The sequence below is a fragment of the Carassius auratus genome, chromosome 27 (assembly GCF_003368295.1).
Source record: "Carassius auratus strain Wakin chromosome 27, ASM336829v1, whole genome shotgun sequence".
Taxonomy (NCBI): Eukaryota; Metazoa; Chordata; class Actinopteri; order Cypriniformes; family Cyprinidae; genus Carassius; species Carassius auratus.
The window spans coordinates 5,216,746-5,240,804 of NC_039269.1; the positions used below are offsets into that span (position 1 = coordinate 5,216,746).

Below are 24,059 nucleotides of genomic sequence, written 5' to 3' on the forward strand. Positions count from 1 at the left end.
AGTACAGCTGTTATAAACCAGAAACTGCTGATCAGCTGAATGCACATGTAGCAGCATGTTACAATGCTTTCAAATATCTTAAAACAAAGCCATTTAAAATTGTGCAAAATACATTCAATATTTGGTTGAAACAAATACATTTTTTTTACATTTTATTTGAGTTGCATTTTTATAGTTTTATTTTTGGACTGATAACATCAAATAATTGTGTACAAGCTCTGCATTTAACCCATCCAAGTGCACACACACACACACCGTGAACACACACCCGGAGCAGTGAACACACACACACACACACACACTGTGAACACACACACACACCTTGAACACACACTGTGTTCAGAATCAGATCCAGAGGCTGAAATTTAAGGAGAGCAGCATCAGCAAAGGCGTCTCTATGTGGTATGTACTGAAACTGTATATATTTGCTTAGCGGTTTTGGAAAATTACTAAGTTCCACTTTAAAATAGTGCAGTTTGATGCCAACATCGCATGTTGTTTACTTGATGTACTTACGCGCTGATAGCTAAGTTAACAACACAGAGATATTTGAAGCAGTTTTACTCACCGCCTGCGGTTCCAACACACGACCGTGACCCTTTTTCCTTGGGATTGCATCATCCTTAAGAAATAAACGACCATATAAGGAAATTCCACTCCATCTAACTACTCGAAAAAAACTTTCCGAAACCTTTGACAAACCGGAAGGAGTATTTTTGGAACAGAAATACTCCTTCAAACGTACAACTTAATTTTTGAAACTTTGTCCATGTTTAGCATGGGAATCCAACTCTTTAACAGTGTAAAAAACTCAGTATGCATGAAATAGCAAAATAAAAAAAAGAATAGAGCAAGCTAGTTAGAGGTCTTTACACACACACACACACACACACACACACACACATACAATTGCATAATAAATGAAAAGAAAATAGAATACAAAAAGATTAGAAAGGTAGTTAGATTTTTTAAAGAATAGAATTAGAATAGTGAGTGTTAAAGTTAGAGGGTCAAATAAAGATGGAAGAGATGTGTTTTAAGCCAATTCTTGAAGATGTCTAAGGACTCAGCTGCTCGGATTGAGTCGGGGAGGTCATTCCACCAGAAGGGAACATTTATTTTAAAAGTCAGTAAAAGTGACAAGCCTGACAGTTGATTCAAATTCTACATGTCACATTTAATGTCCAACAGCAAATATTTTAGCAGAATGCATATTTTATTCAGAATGATTGCGCTTTTATTCTATCTACTTGTTAAGTGATGACTTAAGAAGCGCTGCTTCCGGGTCCAGGCCTCAACTCGGAAGCGGTGACGTCAGAGTTCCATATGTTAGTGCGCATGCGCAACAGCAGCGCTCGTTCACTCCTGACGGCACAATAGATTTATCTACATGATCTCGTTTTCGTCCTTGAATTGAAGGGGTTTAAAGGATTCTGTTAAAAGAAAGGCATTTTTATTTTATTTTGCAAAAGTCAAAAATCACACTGCTTGTTTTTACATGAAACTCATTCAGAGTCGACAGATGCTGCCTTTTGGAAAAATAAAAAAAACAGTGTTGGGAGGGGGGGGGTGTGGGTGGAGGGAGACAATATTGCAGTCATGGGTCAAGTCGGTCTGCAGGTGTCGCTGTTTTATGAAGAATTTTTTTTATTAAATTGACAAAGCAAATACAAACAAATCAAGTACCATGTGAAAATCTTTCACTTCTACAGTGCACATCTTAGAAAATAAATACATTAAAAAAAAAGAAAAAACATGGGGCATGGGCCATATGATAAATGGCCATGTGAACTGAAAATGATGTGGCATTCACATAATCAAAAGAAAATGAATCAAAAGGGCAATTATTCAATAAATTTGTTTATAAAAGAAGCTAGTTTCCCTGCATTCTTGTTATTAATCCTAAATAAAGAGTTATAAAAAAGTATGAGTAATGTTAGGAATTGTCTTGAAGAAACGACATTTCTGTATGAAATGTTTACTTAACAAAATTACATCGTTAATGCCAAAATCATTGTGATCATTTTGAAAAACACCAAATTTTATAGCATTAATTGTTAGATTCATTATCTGAATTCCTTTAGAGACGAACAATTGTTGAAGGTCCAGCCAAAACCTTTGTACAACTTCACACAACCAGAAAAGATGATCCAAATCTTCAGGTTCATTTTCACAGAAGTTACAGTTTCCTACATCTATTTTAAATCTCCGTTCTAAGAAATCATTAGTTGGATGAATCCTATTTATAATTTTAAACTGCATTTCTTTTGTTTTTGGCGGGACTGGGAATTTTAAGTAATCACCTCTAATCTTTTTTATTATCTCCTTACTAAAGTCTTTGAGAATATAGTCTCTTTGGAGAGAGCTTGTTTGGCAGTTAAGTAAACAGTTCCTTATAAACTTGTTGTTACATTTGTAATTTTTGCAGATCAATACCATTAATGCAAAGTTGTCTTAAGGAAGACGTGATTTTTGAATATATAATATCCTGCTTAATTATAGCTACAAGTGATATTGGGAGAGCTTTCACTATCTGTTTAAACTTCTTTTGGGTACAACTAATTTGAAATTTGTCACAGAATTCAACATGCTGTAAAACATTTCCTTCCATATCCATGAAGTGGGTAACAGCCCAGACACCTTTAGAGAACCATTCAGAAATAAAGAGACATTTTCTATTTACCAAAATATACCTATTATTCCAATTGGTGTATTGTGTGGTGTGAAATTATGCTTGAATATTAGCTTCCAATACAGAAGGACCTGTTGATGAAAATTCAGACGAACCAGACCAATTCATGGATAGACATCCTTCCAAATTCAGTAGTTCTCATATGAACTATATTATTCCAGACTTCGGTTTATCAAGTTCATTAACTGTTACATGTAGAAATTAAACCCCACTTCCACACAGACACTTTTCATGGTTCAACACAAATACTTCAAAATCCAGATTAGATATTGGCTGGGATCTGAGACTCTTTCAGGTTCTGCAGCTAAATGTAGTATTTCAGGAGCTCATCAACAGATCATAGTGTAATCAATTTCTAAAACTAAAGGATATTGGAAATTTAATACAGATTTACTAAATCTTTTGTGCTTGTAGAAAAAAATAATAATAGCTGAATTTAATGTAAAAATAATGCCAAGTGGTATTAAACGGGAATACATAAAACATAAATCGAGTCTTCAATTACATTTAGCAAAAATCGGATAAGAAAGAAAAGAGAAAAATAATTTCAGTTGATTGAGATTAATAAATGTTTTTGTCAACCTAATATGACAGAAGAGGAGAGACAAACACTTATTAAGCTACATTACATTTTAGATGAATTATATATTAATAAGAGAAAAGGGTAAAATACGTCAAGAAGGAAATTCAATGAATTGTTTAATTGCAAATGAAGTAGAACATTCAGATCATAACGCAATAGCTATTCATCATCATTTCCTGGAGTAATTCTTTCTTCAGATGATAAAACGATATCCCGTCGACTGATAGTGTATTAAAGAAGACCTCACCTTACAAGAATCTGAAGCAGCTGTTAAACAGAGTAAACCTGGTCCTCACCAGCGCTCATGCTTTCACCACAGAGTTTTATTTAAAAAAATTGGGATACCCTAAAATTTATTTTGTTGGAAGTTTTACAGGAGTGTATAAAGAATAAAAAACTTTACCAACTATGAAACAAGGCCTTATAATTTGTGTTAACAAAACCAGGTAAAGATAAGAGTTTATTAGATAATTTACGCCCCATCCCTTACGAAAAATAACCATGGTTTTATTATAGTAAAACTGTAGTAACCCATGGTTTTTTGGCGTGTTGTCTACCATTTGTATAACCACAGATTTACTACAAATACCATGGTTAAACTATGGTTAATTTAGCAAAACCATGGTTAATTCGTGGTTACCATGGTTAACTATAGTAACCATGGTTTTTTGGTTTTATTTTTAGTAAAACCATGGTTAATTTTCATAAGGGATAACTCTTCTTAATACAGATTACAAAGTGTTTACTGTGACTTTGGCTTCTAGATTGAAAACTGGAATATCACAAATTATCAGCGTGACCCAATCAGGATTTGTAAAGATAGTTTTAGCCCAAATCACATGTCTGTCTGGAATAACAGGTGTACTTTGGTGAACAGAAAATCTGTTTATCGATGAGTGCTGGAAGAAAGGCACATGGTCACTCACATGTTATGGACAACTCAGGAATATATTGAGTTATGATGATATTTGTGATAAATATAATGTAGTAGTAGTAGCCCTTTATTGTCACTAGTCACAAGTACCAGCGAAATTATCCATCAACCTGTCCATACATACACAACATACATACAATACAAGGGGGTAGACAGGACAGGAAGACAGGGAACTGAGGAAGAAATACAGCATAACATTAGGGAAGTGAGGAGAAAATAACAACACCCAGACTATGCTCCTTTTGGGAGTACAGTATGGGAACAGGAAAAACACCTCAGCACAAAAGCACATAATCAATAAACACCATAAACACACGAGTTTGCAACTGGGGACGGAAATTGGGAGGGTTGAGGTAATCCAAAAGTTGCTTCTCTAAAATGTATGATAAAATAATTGAGAATATACCATTGCAGATGATTAAATTAGTCAAGGAACAAGTAAAATATTAAATCATAATTCCCCAAATACCTGATCTCATGATAGTAAATGTTAACTTTGCTGAAATAAAATGTTCTAACAGATTTTTGTCTATTACAACATTGTTTTCCAGGACCAGTAAAGAGATCTTGGTTTGTCATTTAAGGATAAAAATATAGCCTATGTTATAAATAACTTGTTGCTTCTGCTGAAATTTTACGTTCATAAATGTAAGTTTTTCTAAACTCCTCCACGATTAGTGGTGTTTAAAGAGGGGTTTGTGATGTATTTGGAGACGTTAAAAGGAATGAAACGTCCCGAAGCAAGATTTTTGTATTCTTCATTAGAGGACTTTAGTTTCTTAATGTGGAAATCTGTTACTCCTGTTCTTCACTCATGTTTGGAAGTGTCATCTGATGCAGTCTCACTTCTGTACAGTAGATGTCAGTGTGTTTTCATCTTACAGCGTTTCGATGACGTCATGCTTCAGATTCAGTATTCAAGAAAACAAGAAACAGCTCATAAGCATCATGTTAAAGTTAATGTTAATGTCTGAACATGAAAGTCTGGAGTGTGTGTGTGTGTGTGTGCAACTGTTTTGTATCTCAGTTATTGACAATTTGACTTCCTGCAAGTGAAACTACTGTGCAAAACTATTCTTTTAATCTTGTTTTCCAGTCAAAATATATAAACATCCATTAAATGGAGATATATTTCCTGGAGAAGCACAATATCATCAGATAATATATCAAAATACAGTGAGTTTAACAGATGAAAATCTGGCAGTGGTTTTATTTTTCTGACTCTATTGGCAGATATTAGTTCTAGTTTAAAGCATAAATTCACTTTATTTTGATGCATGGTTCAGAAAACAAGATTGTATTGAATCTCCAGTAAATCTTGATTTATGAATGTTTAGATACTGTACAGAAACATTACAGACACCAGACAGAATTAAAAGAGAGATGGAAGTGATGGAGGAGAGACAGGAGCACATTCCGTGCCAGCTCTGGTTCTGCTGGAGCATCACACAGAAATAACCGTCTCCACGGCAACCGCATCACTGAGGACCAGCAGCAGTCTGAACACGAGAACAGTACAAACCCTGATCCAACCAAACTACACCAGCAGAGCTACTGATGACTGCTTACGGAGCACAGCATTACACATTTACATACCGCAGCAATCTTTTAGAAATGCATTGATTGTCATCATTTATTCACAAGTTAGGTAAAAAGTAATCCAAAAATTAGCGAGAATACATTACTTAAAATGAGTGACTCTTAAATATGTTACGGATTACCTTTTTTCATCATGCAATCTGTAAACTATATCATTTTTCATTTGTTTTGTTTTGTGAGTTAAGTAGGAAATTAATGAGGACTTGGAGCAAAAATGAAGACCTTTAAGTGATATCACACGACGTCATTTTGATTTTATATAATAAAGTAGACAAGAAGTTAATATCAGGTGACTTTATAGACTTAATCAGATGTGGAAAAAGAAGCATAATTCATATGAACTGGTGTTAAGATCATTTTTGTGTCACAGAAATGATGTTCTTGTGTTAAAATTGAACAGAAAGCAACTGAATGATGCTTAAGTGTGAACTCTAAATGAGTCTCGTTCTCTCGTCTGTCCTCGTTCTCTTTTATTATCTGATGACCCACTGATTTATTAATAAAGATTCTAAGAATAATTAATGGCTGAAATGCAGTAATTCCCTGTAATAAAGCTGATCAATGATTTATCAATCACAGCTGGATCAATTTCTCTCTCTAAGCTGCAGAATCAGTGCTTCATTCATGAAGGAGATAAAAGCGTGGTAATGGATGCTTGTGTTTGTGTGCATATTCAGAGTGCACTGATCTGGAAGAAGGTCAAAGGTCAAAGTTCCCCGGGTCAGGGTCAGTATAGACTGTTGGTGATCGAGTGCATTTGAATGTGACCGTCACGCCGGAGGTCAAGGGTCAGACGTCTGAAGGCCTCTGTAAAGCCTCGTGTGTCATTATATGACACACAGTTATTACCAGACACATCTGATGTGGATCGACTGCGATTATCAAACCACAGCAGATGAAATTATTATTTCACTCAGTCATAACAAAGCATCTAAATCTGATAGTTATCTGAAAGAGAATATTTTGAGAAATGTCTCACTATTGTTTTTATCCAATTAACAATCGTCTCGTTTTGTCTCTCGTCTGTGATGAGAATGAATATACAGTGGCATGTGAAAGTTTCCAGAATATATGAAAATGTGAATACTTTAACAATATAAGAGAGATCCTAAAAAAGTCCCTTGATTGTTCTGAAGAGTTAAACTGAGCTCTGTTCTTCACAAAAATCCTCCAGCTCCTGCAGATTCTTCAGTTTTCCAGCATCTTCTGCATGTCTGAACTCTTTCCAGCAGTGAGTGTGTGATTGTGAGATCCATCTTTTCACTCTGAGGACGACTGAGACTCAAACACAACTATTACAGAAGATTCAGACGTCCACTGATGCTCCTGAAGAAAACACCAGGCATTAAGAGAATGACGATGACTTGTGCTTATTTGTTAAAGTTACTGTATAATTAAAGTTTTTGTACTTTTAAGGTATAAAGAATATCTGCGGTGACAAGTTTCAGATGCTGAGAACACTAGCCTAACATATAAGTGTAAATCATAAATGTTAAAGAATCGCGTAGACTCTGAATGATTCATGATCAGGTTGATCTTAAACCACACACTCACGCTAGAAAACTCTTAACTGTAAGAAAGACTTCGTTAGACTTTTCAGAGTTTATCTACTCTTCCCTGTCGATGACCTCTGACCTACTTCCTCTACGATCTGAATTTCTGCGTATTGAATTTTAGATGATTTAATTTGATATTCTGAATTTCCTTTCATACTAAAAACTTGAAGCTGTATTTGTAAAAACTGTACATTTGCAGTCTAAGATAAAAAAAATAAAAATACTCTTTGAAAATACATGTCTATAAAACTCAGACATAAAAACATTAAGTTGTGTTACGTTTAATGTTCAAGAAAAAGAAAAAAGAAAATCTTATTCAGAACTGTTATATGCCACAAAATATTAATATTTGTTAAATTACACTTGTCAATAATTTACATTTACACAATATCAATTCAAGCTGTATATAATAAGCATTTTAACAATGTGGGGTGACAAATGAAGTACAAAAAGAACAAGAATCACATGAGCTTGAAGAGTTTAAAATAGTCATTTAAACTTTTTAACACTAATTATTTAAAAACAGCAGAATACAGAAGAACACAAACGCTGGAAAGGGCCGGAGCTACATGAGGTTAATAATGACATTTATTTATTCACTGTGAGATCTTTTGAATGAAAGGCCATTATGATAATAATATCTATTCTGATTCATCAACACAGTTTCACTGATGATCCTTTATAAACATAAAACCCAGGATAGAGCGTCTGAGTGAATGTGGTCTGGACTGTGTGGATGAGGCTCATTGTGTCAGAGACGCTGTAGAAGGACAGAGTTCCTGCTCTGTGATCCACAAACACTCCTATTCTCCTGACTACATCATCATCACTACACACTGCTATTCTACTGCTGATGGACTTCACAGGGAGATCTGTCTCTATGTTATTGTGTATGAATGAGTATCTGGAGGAAGAGCAGCACAAACTCCAGGACTGATCATTACATCCAAACCAACACTCATAACCCGTTCCCTTCCTGCTGATGCTCTTATATGACACTGATATATACACACCTCCTCTCCAATCAATCTCCCAGTAACAGCGTCCACACACACTCTCTCTACACAACACCTGATACCAACCATTAAATCTGTCTGGATGATCAGGAAACGACTGATATCTGTCAGTGAATGTGATCACTCTGTTGTTCTCAGACAGACGGAGGTAATTATTCACTGTGTTCAGATCCAGAGTGAACTGATGGGAATCTGATGGAGATAAAACACATCAGAATCAGGAATTATGAATCTGTTTGATCTCTTCATGTTCAGTGTATCATCAGTGTCTCAGTATCTGTGCACATCATCATTTACATCATCAGTTATAAACTCTTCTTTCTCCTTCTACAGGAGGAACATGAACACACTCATGAGTTTTTCTGCTGGTTTTCTTACTGACTTACATTGTAGGAAGTCCTTCCTGGTCCAGAGATCAATGCTGGTGAATGGGACTGTGGAAATCAACAGACATGAACAGTGTGATTCTCATGATCCTGTATCTATTCCTAACACATTTCTAATATGATGTTCTCCATGATATGAGATGATGATGGACTGGTTTCTGAGAGCAGATGAATCTCCAGGACTTTACCTCTGTCTGAGATCTTCTGGAGCTGCTCTTTACAGAAATCCTCCAGTTTGTCTCTCAGCTGATGGACAGATTCTCTCAGAGCATCAGAAGAGAAGAGAGAACTGAAGAGATCATCATTTACGTCTGTAGATTCAGGAGGAGCTGAGAGAGACTGGAAACTCTACAGAAAACACAGAAACACTTTAGATCACAGATTTACAGCAGAAGTAAACAGAATTTACAGCGTCATGTTTTGTAATAACAGAGTATCTATAGAGTACCTCGTGTAGGTATCAGTGAATAATATGCTAAGTTTTTTTTATTTATTATGTGGCATGTATGACCAATATAAGAAACTCTTATGACCTCAACACTTAAAGTAATATAAGTGTTGAGGTTATAAAAACGTTTTGCCCCCAAATTACAATGTGAGATATGTCTTTACCAAGCGTTTAGTTAACCACCTAACCACTAGCTAACTAACTAGCCTTTACACAAACATTGTTAGCGTAGCTAAAAGTCCAATGCCAACAAAGATGCAAAACAAAAGTAAATGTTTATATTAGAGGTGGGCATAGATTAATTTTTTAAATCTAGATTAATCTCACTGTGATCTTGAAATTAATCTAGATTAATCTAGATTAATCTAGAAGAAATGGCTCATTCGAATTCTGCCGAAGGCATTCAGAATATGTGTTACCCAAATAAAATTGACAAACGGTAAGTCTTTGAGAAGGGGTTTATCAAGCTAGGTGGTGCATTAGAAAAGGGGCTCATCTCCTGTGTCCAAAATGCATCACAAAGTGCTTGAAAAAGCTGTAAACTAATTCCACATTGCACAAGGTGCAAACAACATTACTCCTGTTTCACACCAATGTTTAAGTTTTTTTTTTTTCAAGTAGGTGTCAAGGTACAGAAACCAAATAATAGCACTGGATAGTCTTCAATGTAAAAATGAAATATACAATCAAACCTACATTTATTCAGACACCTTCAACATTTCTCACATTATTACAGTTTTGTTATATATATATCAAAAATTATATCTGGTTTCTGAATAATTTTTGGTTTGACTGTTAAAACTACAAAGTAATTCAGTCAAGAGCAGTGAGTGATTTTCATTTTCATTTTCTTGGATTAACATTACAGCAGCCAGTGGCTAAATTAGGCGCGGTCACTTTAAGAGACAATGAACGCATCCAATATAATACACATCCCGTTTTTTTCCTCAACTGTTTACTTTCACAAGAAATAACTGACAGTTTTTTCGAGCATAATTTCCAAGTTGGATATTTTGACATATTTTGTATGTATTTGTCGGCACAAGAGCAAAAATAAGCAAATTCGATGTTCTAGTGTTTTGAGACGCCTTTCTCTGCGCGAGCCCTGAACACCAGTCCACCGCGGTTTTGAATTGGGCTCTTTCACATGTTTTTGTTTGTTCAAACTGCGATTTGTATTTGTTCATTCAGGAGAACTTCACAGAAGAGAGCTCGGTTCAGTGTCGCTGTCCGTGATACGCGGCTCTCTCTCTCTCTCTCTCCGCACCTAACGGCACGCGCTACTCTGTTCAGCTTTTCCGCGTCTAGTTTTTGGATGCTTTAATGTTTAAATCGAGAAGCGGTAAGGCTTAACAACACGTGAAAAAGATAAGCTTTCGTGACGATGCGCAGCAGTGGCCCGTCAACTGTCCTGAGCATCTTTTTAGGTTGTCCTCAGCAAGTCATTTATATAAAATATCAATCAGAATCAGAATCAGAATCAGAATGAGCTTTATTGCCAGGTATGTTTACACATACGAGGAATTTGTTTTCGTGACAGAAGCTCCGCAGTACAACAGAATGACAGCGACAGAACATAAAACACATAATAAAAGAATAAAAAATACAAATATGTAGACAGTGAATGACAATATACAAATGACAATTGTAGGCAGGTATATTACAAAGTGAAGTTATGTATGTACATGTATATTATGTGCAAAATATAAGTGTATACTAAGTATGTGTGTTAGATAAATAAAGTATGTGTGTATATAAATATAAAGTGTAGTGTGTTCGCCGTTATTGTCAGCTGTTCATAAGATGGATTGCCTGAGGGAAGAAACTGTTTCTGTGTCTGGTCGTTCTAGTGCTCAGTGCTCTGTAGCGTCGACCAGATGGCAACAGTTCAAAGAGGGAGTGTGCTGGATGTGAGGGGTCCAGAGTGATTTTGACAGCCCTTTTTCTCACTCTGGATAAGTACAGTTCTTGAATAGATGGGAGAGTTGAACCGATGATTCGCTCAGCAGTCCGGACTACTCTCTGTAGTCTTCTGAGGTCAGATTTAGAAGCTGAGCTGAACCAGACAGTTACTGAAGTGCAGAGGATGGATTCAATGATGGTGGAGTAGAACTGTTTCAGCAGCTCCTGTGGCAGGTTAAACTTCCCCAGCTGGCGAAGGAAGTACAACCTCTGCTGGGCCTTTTTCACGATGGAGTCAATGTGAATGTCCCACTTCAGGTCCTGAGAGATAGTGGTGCCCAGGAACCTGAATGACTCCACTGCAGTCACAGTGCTGTTCATGATGGTGAGTGGGGGGAGTGCAGGGGGGTTTCTCCTGAAGTCCACGATCATCTCCACTGTTTTGAGCGTGTTAAGCTCCAGGTTGTTGAGACTGCACCAGACAGCCAGCTCTTTTACCTCCTGTCTGTAAGCAGACTCGTCACCGTCCTGAATGAGGCCGATGAGTGTGGTGTCATCTGCAAACTTCAGGAGCTTGACAGAGGGGTCCTTAGATGTGCAATCGTTGGTGTACAGGGAGAAGAGCAGTGGGGAGAGAACGCAGCCCTGGGGAGCTCCGGTGCTGATTGTACGAGTGCTGGATGTGTATTTTCCCAGCCTCACTAGCTGCTGCCTGTCTGTCAGGAAGCTGTTGATCCACTGACAGACGGAGGTGGGCACGGAGAGCTGATTTAGTTTGGGCAGGAGGAGGTTTGGGATGATCGTGGTGAAAGTCATCATAGCTTGCTTAGTATAGACCCAGCTCCCAACACAATTTTGAGAATTGATTAACGGCGATATTTTTTTTTGTTGGATCCGATGGCGGGGGAGGAAGCTGGACAGACTCGGCAGACCCAAACGTACTGTGAGGGTCTGTTGGGAACGTTTGGCCGAGCCCCCTGTCAGAGAGTTCTTCAACTCCCACCTCCGACAGAGCTTCGACCAGATCCCGAGGGAGTTTGGAGATATTGAGTCCGAGTGGACCATGTTCTCCACCTCCATTGTTGCTGCGCTGCTCGGAGCTGTGGCCGTAAGGTCTCCGGTGCCTGTCGAGGTGGCAATCCCCAAACCCGGTGGTGGACACCGGAAGTAAGGGATGCTGTCAAGCTGAAGAAGGAGTCCTATCGGGCCTGGATGGCTTGTGGGACTCCGGAGGCAGCTGACAGGTACCGGCAGGCCAAGCGGACTGCAGCCCGGGTAGTCGTGGAGGCAAAAACTCAGGCCTGGGAGGAGTTCGGTGAGGCCATGGAGAAAGACTATCGGTTGGCCTCGAAGAGATTCTGGCAAACTGTTCGATGCCTCAGGAGGGGGAAGCAGTGCCCTACCAACACTGTTTACAGTAGAGATGGGCACCTGTTGACCTCAACTGGGGATATCTTTGGGCGGTGGAATGAATACTTCGAGGATCTCCTCAATCCCACCCACTTGTATTCCGCTGAGGAAGCAGTGGCTGGGGAGTCGGAGGAGCACTCGTCCATCACCCGGGCTGAAGTCATCAAGGTAGTTAAAAAGCTCCTTGGTGGCAAGGCACCGGGGGTGGACGAGATCCGCCCCAAGTACCTCAAGCCTCTGGATGTTGTGGGGCTGTCTTGGCTGGCACGCCTCTGCAACATCGCATGGCGGTTGGGGACAGTACCTCTGGACTGGCAGACCGGAGCAAGAGCTTGGTTCGCATTGCCGGCAGTAAGTCAGACCTGTTCCCGGTGCATGTTGGACTCCGGCAGGGCTGCCCTTTGTCACCGGTTCTGTTCATCATTTTTATGGACAGAATTTCTAGGCGCAGCCAAGGGCCGGAGAGTGTCCGGTTTGGGGACCATACGATTTCGTTGCTGCTTTTTGCGGATCATGTTGTCGTGCACTGGGACGGTTTGCAGCCGAGTGTGAATCGGCTGGGATGAGAATCAGCACCTCCAAGTCCGAGGCCATGGTTCTCAGTCGGAAAAGGGTGGATTGCTCCTGTTCCTGCCTCAAGTGGAGGAGTTCAGTTATCTTGGGGTCTCGTTCACGAGTGAGGGAAGGATGGAACGTGAGATTGACAGACGGATCGGTGCAGCTTCTGCAGTTTCGTGGTGAAAAAGGAGCTGAGCTCTCGATTTACCGGTCAATCTACGTTCCTGCTCTCACCTATGGTCATGAGCTGTGGGTCATGACCGAAAGGACAAGATCCCGGATACAGGCGGCCGAAATGAGCTTTCTCCGTCGGGTGGCTGGGCGCTCCCTTAGAGATAGGGTGAGAAGCTCGGTCACTCGGGAGGAGCTCAGAGTAGAGCCGTTGCTCCTCCACATCGAGAGGAGCCAGCTGAGGTGGCTCGGGCATCTATTTCGGATGCCTCCTGGACGCCTTCCCAGGGAGGTGTTCCAGGCACGTCTCACCAGGAGGAGGCCCCGGGGAAGACCTAGGACACGCTGGAGGGACTATATCTCCCGGCTGGCCTGGGAACGCCTCGGGGTCCTCCCGGAAGAGCTGGAAGAAGTGGCTAGGGAGAGGGAAGTCTGGGTGTCTCTAGACTGTTGCCCCCGCGACCCGGCCCCGGATAAGCGGAAGATGATGGATGGATGGATGGATGGATTTTTTTTTTATCGCCCTATAACAGTCTATAACAGTTAAATACTATATAATATTTGTTAATGATTTATTAATTAGAGCAGAAACTGAGGAAGACTTTTATACATTCCATCTCCATGATCACAATACTCAAGACACACATTAAAAACAGCTCCAATCACAGATGTCTGCTTCAGAGTTTCTGCTGCTGGTGTGAATATAACCAGGAGAATGACCCGAGAACTGTGCGGTGCCTTATCAAGCGCCTTATATTTAAACTTTCTAGGAAATAATTTGGATGATAAAACACTTGTTAAGAACATAAATGTCCATCTTACAGATCAAGCACGTCAATGGAGTCTCATAAAAATCTAAAAAAATATAAGTTTAAAGATCACCTGATCCAATTTTGATGAATGTTACTCTGAATCTGTACTATCGATTTCACTATTGTGTAATAAACCAGAAGGAAAAATGAGGTAAAAAGCTGAAATGTTAGTGAAGTTTTGAACTGTTGTTTGTAAGCGGCGTCTGTTTCAGAAGAATATGATCAGATGAGAGTCTGACTGATGATTATATAATAAGACACTCATGAACTGTTTCTCTGTGAGTCTCTGTCACAGCAGGATCTGCTCAAGTCCACTATGATCCTGTTCTTCTAGATCTGTGTTACCTGCAGGAACTGGATGTGATCCTGTGTGTGTGAAAGCTGCTCCAGCTCAGCGTCTCTCCTCCTCAGATCATTGATCTCCTGCTCCAGTCGCTCCAGTTGTTCTTCAGCTCGACTCACTGCAGTCTTTTCCTGATCTCTGATCAGTCGTATCAGCTCAGAGCGGCTTCTCTCAATGGAGCGGATGAGCTCAGTAAAGATCCTCTCAATGTCCTCCACTGCTGTCTGTGCAGAGCGCTGTTAGGACACACAGTGATTCAGCTTCAGTGAGTCTGAACTGAGACGGAGACAAACTTCTCTTCTTCTCCAGACTCACCTTATGAGACTCCACAGTCTCTCTCAGCTGCTGGAGATCTTTCTCTCTCTGCTGGATTCTCTGCTGGAACGTCTTCTGTGTCTCCTTCAGCTGCTTCTGCAGGACAAACAGATGATCGTCAAACTCACAGAAAACTACTGGCTCTAAATCATCATGAACAGATCAATCCAGTAAACACAGGGGAAGCAGTTTAAAGGTTATGTATCTCAACTGATAAACAATGGCTGTTGGTTCAAACTCAAGAAGTGATGATCTGTTACGATACACTAATCATACATTAATTAACATGAAGATTAAGGCTTGTTTCATGCTGCGTGTGTAAGTATTATAAAAGTGAAAATGACACAGACATAGAGCTTCATTGTCACACTCACAGCTACAGTATCACATCAGACAGTGCACTATAGACCCCCTGAGGAACAGTTCCACTCATTCTCTACTATAGCAGAGGAAGAATTGTACAAACTTGTTTAATCATCTAAACCAACAACATGTTAGACCCTATACCATCTAAGCTCCTAAAAGAGGTGCTTCCAGAAGTCATAGATCCTCTTCTGACTATTATTAATTCCTCATTGTCATTAGAATATGTCCCCAAAACCTTCAAACTGGCTGTTATTAAGCCTCTCATCAAAAAACCACAACTTGAACCCAAAGAACTTGTTAATTATTGACCAATCTCGAATCTCCCTTTTCTGTCCAAGATACTAGAAAAGGTGGTATCCTCACAATTATATTCCTTCTTAGAAAAAAATGGTATATGTGAGGATTTCCAGTCAGGATTTAGACCGTATCATAGTACTGAGACTGCTCTCCTTAGAGTTACAAATGACCTGCTATTATCATTTGATCGTGGGTGTATCATTTTTTTGTATCAGTATTAGTTTTATTGGATCTTAGTGCTGCGTTTGACACAATTGACCACAACATTGTTTTGCATAGACTTGAACACTTTGTTGGCATCAGTGGAAGTGCATTAGCATGGTTTAAATCGTACTTATAAGACCGCCATCAGTTCATAGCAGTGAATGAAGAGGTATCATATCGATCACAAGTGCAGTATGGAGTACCTCAAGGCTCAGTACTAGGGCCGCTACTCTTCACACTTTATATGTTACCCTTGGGAGATATCATCAGGAAACATGGTGTTAGCTTTCACTGTTATGCTGATGATACTCAGCTCTATATTTCTTCGCGGCCCGGTGAAACACACCAATTTGAAAAACTAATGGAATGCATAGTCGATATAAAAATCTGGATGACGAGTAATTTCTTACTGCTAAATTCAGAAAAAACAGAGGTGTTAATTATAGGACCTAAAAACTCTGCTTGTAATAACCTAGAACACTGTCTAAGACTTGATGGTTGCTCTGTCAATTCTTCGTCATCAGTTAGGAACCTAGGTGTGCTACTTGATCGCAATCTTTCCTTAGAAAGCCACGTTTCTAGCATTTGTAAAACTGCATTTTTCCATCTCAAAAATATATCTAAATTACGGCCTATGCTCTCAATGTCAAATGCAGAAATGTTAATCCATGCATTTATGACTTCAAGGTTAGACTATTGTAATGCTTTATTGGGTGGTTGTTCTGCACGCTTAGTAAACAAACTACAGCTAGTCCAAAATGCAGCAGCAAGAGTTCTTACTAGAACCAGGAAGTATGACCATATTAGCCCGGTCCTGTCCACACTGCACTGGCTCCCTATCAAACATCGTATAGATTTTAAAATATTGCTTATTACTTATAAAGCCCTGAATGGTTTAGCACCTCAGTATTTGAATGAGCTCCTTTTACATTATACTCCCCTACGTCCGCTACATTCTCAAAACTCAGGCAATTTGATAATACCTAGAATATCAAAATCAACTGCGGGCGGCAGATCCTTTTCCTATTTGGCGCCTAAACTCTGGAATAACCTACCTAACATTGTTCGGGAGGCAGACACACTCTTGCAGTTTAACTCTAGATTAAAGACCCATCTCTTTAACCTGGCTTACACATAACATACTAATATGCTTTTAATATCCAAATCCGTTAAAGGATTTTTAGGCTGCATTAATTAGGTAAACCGGAACAGGAAACACTTCACATAACACCGTACTTTCTACATCATTAGAAGAATGGCATCTACGCTAATATTTGTCTGTTTCTCTCTTATTCCGAGGTCACCGTAGCCACCAGATCCAGTCTGTGTCCAGATCAGAGGGTCACTGCAGTCGCCCGGATCCAGTACGTATCCAGACCAGATGGTGGATCAGCACCTAGAAAGGACCTCTACTGACCTGAAAGACAGTGGAGACCAGGACAACTAGAGCCCAGATACAGATCCCCTGTAAAGACCTTGTCTCAGAGGAGCACCAGGACAAGACCACAGGAAACAGATGATTCTTCTGCACAATCTGACTTTGCTGCAGTCTGGAATTGAACTACTGGTTTTCGTCTGGTCAGAGGAGAACTGACTCCCAACTGAGCCTGGTTTCTCCCAAGGTTTTTTTCTCCATTCTGTCACCGATGGAGTTTCGGTTCCTTGCCGCTGTCGCCTCTGGCTTGCTTAGTTGGGGTCACTTCATCTACAGCGATATCGTTGACTTGATTGCAAATAAATGCACAGATACTATTTACAGTTTTTTTCAACTGCTTACACACATTTTCCAAAGTTTTCCTCTTTTTTTCAAAACTTAACACACAAATTCAAGAACTGCACACACAAGATGCAAACTGTCTCACATCTCTTTCAAAATGAAACACCACTGTCAAAATATCACAAACATATTTCAAAAGCAAACATTTGTCTTACGTTGTAAACACCTTTACCATAATGTTATATTTCTGATTATGTCATATACACACTGTTATTCAAAACCTAAAGCTCTTCTTTTAAAAACTCACATCTACATGATTGAATGTAATTGGGAGAGAGCAGTTGAATATATAAAGAAAAACAAAAGCTAAATTTAAACCTAATTTTATTTAATTTTTTTTGCTCTTTGTGGTTGTAAATGTAGTATTAGTGTATACAGTTTGAAAAGAAAAAAAATACATCAAAAATATGTAGTGTTGTAGCATGTAGTTTACAGTAAAACCAAATATAATGTGTGTGCTTGTATGTGGAGATGGTTGGGTGTATCTAGGCTCCATCTCTCCTCCGGGCTGGGTCCGGCCAACATACGTCATCCACGTCACATGCTATATTCTCTCTTGATACCTTACCAAACTGTGACCAATGCAATGCACTGTAGTAAATGAATGCAAGGGTACTACAGTAAAATATATTTATTATAGTATAGGCCTATTGTTTGTTATGGTAAAAAAGCCATTATGTGTACATTAGAACGTGTACATTACATTAGATTGTTACATACCGGTTCTCATTTCTAAAGGTTCAAATTAAACCCGCCACAGTAAATCTACTCAAATTAAGCTGGACTCTCAGTCCAGCCTCTCTCCTTGTTAAACCATGGTTTATCACATGATCGACTACTGTAGCTCTGATCTCATTCGAGACTACTCTTCTTGTTCTTTGTTCTCTTCCTCCCCTTGCTCCCTTCCAACTCCTCTTAGTCGAAGTCGTCCTCTGGCTCTCCCTCCAACTCCTCTTACTCTGTCTGCATTGTTTGCATCCATTGTCCAAAACCTATTACTTGACATTTGGCCTATTATAGGCCACTACTAAAGTTATGATTGGTTGTTGTTAAGTAAAGCAACAAGTGTTTGCATATGTGAGGAGTTAGTGTGAGGCGCTGATGACTTAGTGTGGCATTTTAATTGGTTGTGTTTATAAAAGGAAATCAAGAAACTTCCTGTCAGATTTTTGTGTGTTACATAGAAAATTGTGTGTTGTGTTTTGCAAAAAGTGTTTAACGAAATTGAAAACTGAGTAAAAGGCCAAAAATGTGTGGTTTTGCAGATTTAGTGTGTGGTTTTGGTGTTTGAGTGTCAGGTTTTAGAAATTGTGTGACAAGTAATAATTTTGTATGTAAGCAGTTGAAAAAAAACTGTAACTGAACAGAGTTGACATCACCGAATTCAATTCAGTTGCTTTGATGCAATGTATTTTGTTTAAAGCGCAATAAAATAAAGGTGACTTGACATGACTTGACTCTACACAGCAAAAATAAATAAATAAATAAGACTAATGGATCACTACTGAGTATTAACTTAAAATTAATTTTAAATACCTGTTTCTCTGTCCTCTGGTCTGCAGCTGATACAATGTCATGGTTTTTATGTTCAATAATCGTACACATCACACATATACACTTCTGATCAGTGCGACAGAAAACCTCGAGGATCTTCTCATGTTTCTGGCAGATCATCTCCTGCAGTCGTATAGTGACTTCAGTCACTTTGTGTCTCTTTCCTCTAAAGAAACTCTCGTGTTGTTCAAGGTGATTCTGACAGTAAGAGTTCAGACACACCAGACAGGACTTGACGGCTCTGTATTTTCTTCCAGTACAGATGTCACACTGCACATCTCCAGCTCCAGCCTCACAGTCAGCAGAGAGTCTGGTCTTCTTCAGTTTCTCCACCATTTCAGCCAAGATAGTATTTCTAGCTAAAGCAGGTCTTGGACTGAAGGTCTGTCTGCACTGAGGACAGCTGTAGACTCTCTTCTGATCCTCCTGATCCCAGCAGTCTGTAATACAGATCTTACAGTAACTGTGTCCACAGGGAATGGTCACCGGATCCTTCAGGAGATCCAGACACACCGGACACATGAACTCCTGATCCACTGCAATACTAGCTTCTGCCATTTTACCGCATGAACACAGAGACACAAACCTTCAACAGCTCAACTGCACTTCAGTTTCTCTTTCCCTGGACTGATGAGTTTAAATAATTCCCTGATTCTGTGTTTGATTGACGTGTGTAAAACCGGTTTGTCTGTAAGTCTATAAAGCAAGTTCCTCATTCCTGCTCCAGTAGTCACATTCTTGCTGAGTTTCGACACACCTGTTTTTAAAGTAATACATTTACTATAAATGTAAGATGAACATATTTAGAGATCAAACTAATGTTATTGAAATACAGGCTGATGGTCGACCTGCTGGACATTGCTGCCTGACGCACCTCCACCGGTGCCTTGTGCTGGTGTACTCCACTTCTTGGGTATAAAATGGGTCAACAGCTGGGGACCACCAATCATGGATGTTTTACTCTGTGGGATTACAAATTTAGAAAATGTTAAATCTAGGTTCCAATATAATAGTATACTTTTTGGGGTAATAAAGTTGACATCCAAGAAGCTCAAATCAGGAAAATCAAGTGTCTGAGACATTAACCTTTTGTCTTTGTGCTCTTCCTTGCCATTTGGTTTTTTTAAGCTCAAGACACAGCTTTGCCTTTTGTCTCTGATACTGTCAGGCACCTCTGTATTTAAATGACACTGTTATGCTGATAAGATCAAGGCTGGGAAGTTGCCAGTGTCTGGAATCTTCCTGATTGCATTTGCATGCTTTGTTAAAATGGTCTCCACCTCTACTGTATGGATCCCTCCCACTTGAATGTATATAATCTACAATGTCTTAAGGACAATTTAGACCTCTTGATGACTGCAGCGCCACGCAGAGCGTTCTCAATAAAAGAATCCTGCTGAAGATTACCCAAGAGTCTCCTGGTCTTTGTTTCTGAGTTCCTAACAACTCCTTTAACTGCAGTACATCTCCTGGTGGCGGAGCGATGGCAGGGATCATTTTTACATTTACATTTAATCATTTAGCAGACGCTTTTATCCAAAGCGACTTACAAATGAGAACAATAGAAGCAGTCAGGTCAACAAGAGAACAACAACAGTATACAAGTGCCATGACAAGTCTCAGTCTAGTATAGAACGCATAGTCAGGTATTTTTTTTTTAAAAATGAAAAGACAACAAAAGGAAAAGTGCTGGTGTAAGTTGGTTAAGGGCAGGCGAAAAAGATGAGTCTTTAGATGTTTCTTGAAAATGCGTAAAGACTCAGCTGTACGAATTGAGATTGGGAGGTCATTCCACCAGCTGGGCACAGTCCAGGAAAAGGTCCGTGAGAGTGATTTTGAACTTCTTTGGGATGGCACCACAAGGCGACGTTCACTTGCAGAGCGCAAACTTCTGGAGGGAAAATAAGATTTAACCAGTGAGTTTAGGAAAGTTGGTGCCGTGCAAGTGGTCGTCTTGTAGGCAAGCATCAGTACCTTGAATTTGATGCGAGCGGCTACTGGTAGCCAGTGTAACCTGATGAGGAGAGGAGTAACGTGAGCTTTTTTGGCTCATTGAAGACAACCCTCGCTGCTGCATTCTGGATCAACTGCAGAGGCTTGACAGTACATGCAGGAAGGCCCGCCAGGAGAGCATTACAATAGTCCAGTCTGGAGAGAACAACAGCTTGGACAAGAAGTTGGGTTGCTTGCTCTGACAGGAAGGGTCTAATCTTCCTAATGTTGTATGAGGCAAACCTGCAGGACCGGGTCGTTGTAGCAATGTGGTCTGTGAAAGTTAACTGATGATCCATCACAACTCCTAGGTTTCTGGCTGTCCTCGAAGGAGTAATGGTTGATGAACCCAGCTGTATAAAGAAGTTGTGATGAAGCAATGGGTTAGCTGGAATCACCAGGAGTTCTGTCTTCTTAAGGTTAAGCTGAAGGTGATGGTCATTCATCCAGCTAGAAATGTCACTCAGACAGGCTGAAATGCGAGCAGCTACCGTCGGGTCATCTGGCTTGAATGAGAAGTAGAGTTGGGTGTCATCAGCGTAGCAGTGATAAGAAAAGCCATGCTTCTGAATGACAGATCCTAGAGATGTCATGTAGATGGAGAAGAGAAGTGGTCCAAGTACTGAGCCTTGAGGAACCCCAGTAGCAAGGTGGTGTGACTTTGAAACATCACCCCTCCAAGACACACTGAAGGATCTGTCAGAGAGGTAGGACTTAACCCACAGGAGAGCGGTTCCAGAGATGCCCATCTTTCTGAGGGTGGACAGGAGAATCTGGTGATTAACGGTGTCAAAAGCAGCAGACAGGTCCAGTTAGATGAGTACAGAGGATTTTGAAGCTGCTCTTGCTAGTCGCAGGGCTTCAGTAACCGAGAGCAGAGCAGTCTCAGTTGAGTGGCCACTTTTGAAGCCAGACTGGTTGCTGTCCAGGAGGTTGTTCTGTACAAGGAACATAGAAAGCTGGTTGAACACAGCTCGCTCAAGTGTCTTTGCAATGAATGGAAGAAGGGATACCGGTCTGTAGTTTTCAACTAGCGCTGGATTTAGAGATGGTAATGTGATAATGTGCTGATAATGTGAGTAAGTGAATGTATGACTGAAGAAGAGATCGCTTGAAGGAGGTGAGTGGGGATCGGATCAAGTGGACAAGTAGTACGATGATTGGACAGGAGAATTTTGGAGACGTCCATCTCTGAGAGTGGGGAGAAGGAGGATAGAGAGTGTGCATCGGTCATTGTGAAGTTGTCCTCAATCTGCGGTGTGGAGAATTGGTCACTGATGGATCTTGTCTTATTTGTGAAGAAAACGGCAAAGTTTTCCGCTGTAAGAGTCGATGGAGGAGGTGGAGGCGGTGGATTAATAAGAGAAGAGGAAGTCTTGAAGAGTGTCCGAGCATTACAGCAGCTGTTAATTTTCTTGTGGTAGTAATCACTCCCTGCCAACCCCTGCTGATGCCCTAGATGTTACTTGGCCCCCAACCCCCATCCTCCTCAGCCACAGCCAAAAGCTGCCCCTCTCTGCCTCCTCTGCCAGCTCTTTAATGTTTTTTCGACACCCTGCTCCTGTACATCCCATTTCACGGAGCAGGCGAACCATTGAGGACCCAACAAAGCCCCTGCATCCCACTTCGATCGGACACATGGTGGGACACAATATGCTCTTAGTTGGTTCTGACCACATGATCAAATCTGGCCGGAGCAAAGTTTCTACAATCTCTCTGGGGAATTGGAGCTGCCTCCCCAGGTCAACCCTCATGTTCCACTCCCTGCCAGATGAGAGGGCTCTAGATGTCACTCTCTGGTGATGGTGATTAACTTTCTCCACAGCCCTTGCAAACAGGATTGCAAACTTCTCGTTAGTGCGGAAGGTCTACTATTAGCTTCCTGTCTGCATGACTCTTCCACCTCTACTAGTTTCCTCAATACCAGATTGTGTCGCCACCTATAGCGGCCTTGAGACAATGCTGTCTTACATCGCGACAGGATGTGCTGGAGGCTTGCATTGCTAGTACTGCAACGGGGCAACGGTCTACGGTCTACGGTCTTTAGAACCAAACTATTGGTTGAGGTTTCTGGGATAAGGTAGAGTGTCATAGCTGGATCTAATCAGGAAACTGAGCCTGGCTTGGGAGATCTTCCACAGATCACACCATGACAAATGCATATCTGTGACAACTTTCCATGACATCCAGCATGCCTGGCGGCTCTGAGACACTGCCTTGATGTTGAGGCGCTCCTGCTCGGTCAACTGATATGAAATTATATTTTTGTGTCTGTACAATATTGCTTCCTTACAATAGTAGTACATTAGAGCATTTAACAAGACTGGGTAGTTAAAGGGACATTATTCACAAACATTGACAGAATCAGAAACATGCTGGGCCACCAGCATCTGTTCTGGAGGAGCAAGAGGGTTCGTTGGCTCCCTAGGTGACCCTGGCATTTTGCTTCACAGAGGTATTTGAGGTTCTTGTGATTAGTTATTACTTTGAAGGGATGTTGAGCTCCTTCCAATCAGTGTCACCACTCTTCCAGTGAGAGTTTGATGACCAGTAACTCGCAGTTCCTGATATCATAATTATGTTTGGGACATCTTATTGGAGAAGTTTGCACATGGATGGAGTACGGGGGATTAACCCTTTCAATGGTATAATACTGCATCTAGTTCCACCACAAACTGATGGTTTGGATCTAGATGGGTGAGGGCTGGAGTGGTGCAGAAAGAGGATTTGAGTTGTAGAAATGCTTGTGAGGCTTCAGGTGTCCAAGAGAGAGGTCAGTAGAGCTGACCCTTGACTATAATGGGCTATGAAGCGCAGATGCAAGTTAGGAAATCCCAGGAATCTCTGCAGCCCCCGTGACCATGGTGGGTTGTGGCCAATTCCTCACTTATTCCACCTTGTTCTCCATCTGGAATAGAGGTAAAGTGATATTGTTTTTTTGAAAGCCGATACTGATGCCAATATCTTGGAATGCAGGGTGGACGATAGTCGATATAAAGCTGATATATTTTTTTTTTAAATTAATATTTAAGAAATTTGAAATCATTTGACAATACATTTGAAAATAAAATCTAAAATAAACATATTTATAATTTAGATGACAAAGTATTTTACACAAATAAATAAATATTTAATGAAAAATAT

At 40.2% G+C, this 24,059-nt stretch overlaps 1 protein-coding gene across 1 annotated transcript; it reads right to left on the reverse strand.

The window, feature by feature from the left end:
• Window positions 1-7,938: 7,938 nt before the first annotated feature.
• On the reverse strand, window positions 7,939-19,839 carry LOC113045173 (tripartite motif-containing protein 16-like). Its single transcript, XM_026205373.1, has 6 exons — window positions 18,906-19,839; window positions 14,726-14,821; window positions 14,413-14,646; window positions 8,909-9,114; window positions 8,767-8,786; window positions 7,939-8,572 (listed from the first exon to the last, which is right to left on the reverse strand). The coding sequence occupies exons 1-6, from the start codon at window positions 19,479-19,481 to the stop codon at window positions 8,019-8,021; spliced, it is 1,686 nt and encodes a 561-aa protein (XP_026061158.1). The 5' UTR covers window positions 19,482-19,839; the 3' UTR covers window positions 7,939-8,018.
• Between the last annotated feature and the right edge of the window lie 4,220 nt (window positions 19,840-24,059).

Coding starts and splice junctions, on each gene's coding strand:
- LOC113045173 (XM_026205373.1), bottom strand. CDS start 19,481: ATGGCAGAAGCTAGTATTGCAGTGGATCAGGAGTTCATGTGTCCGGTG. Junction 9,115..14,412: donor ATCACATCCAGTTCCTGCAG/GTAACACAGATC, acceptor TGTTTTCTGTAG/AGTTTCCAGTCTCTCTCAGC. Junction 8,573..8,766: donor CAGGAAGGACTTCCTACAAT/GTAAGTCAGTAA, acceptor TATCTCCATCAG/ATTCCCATCAGTTCACTCTG.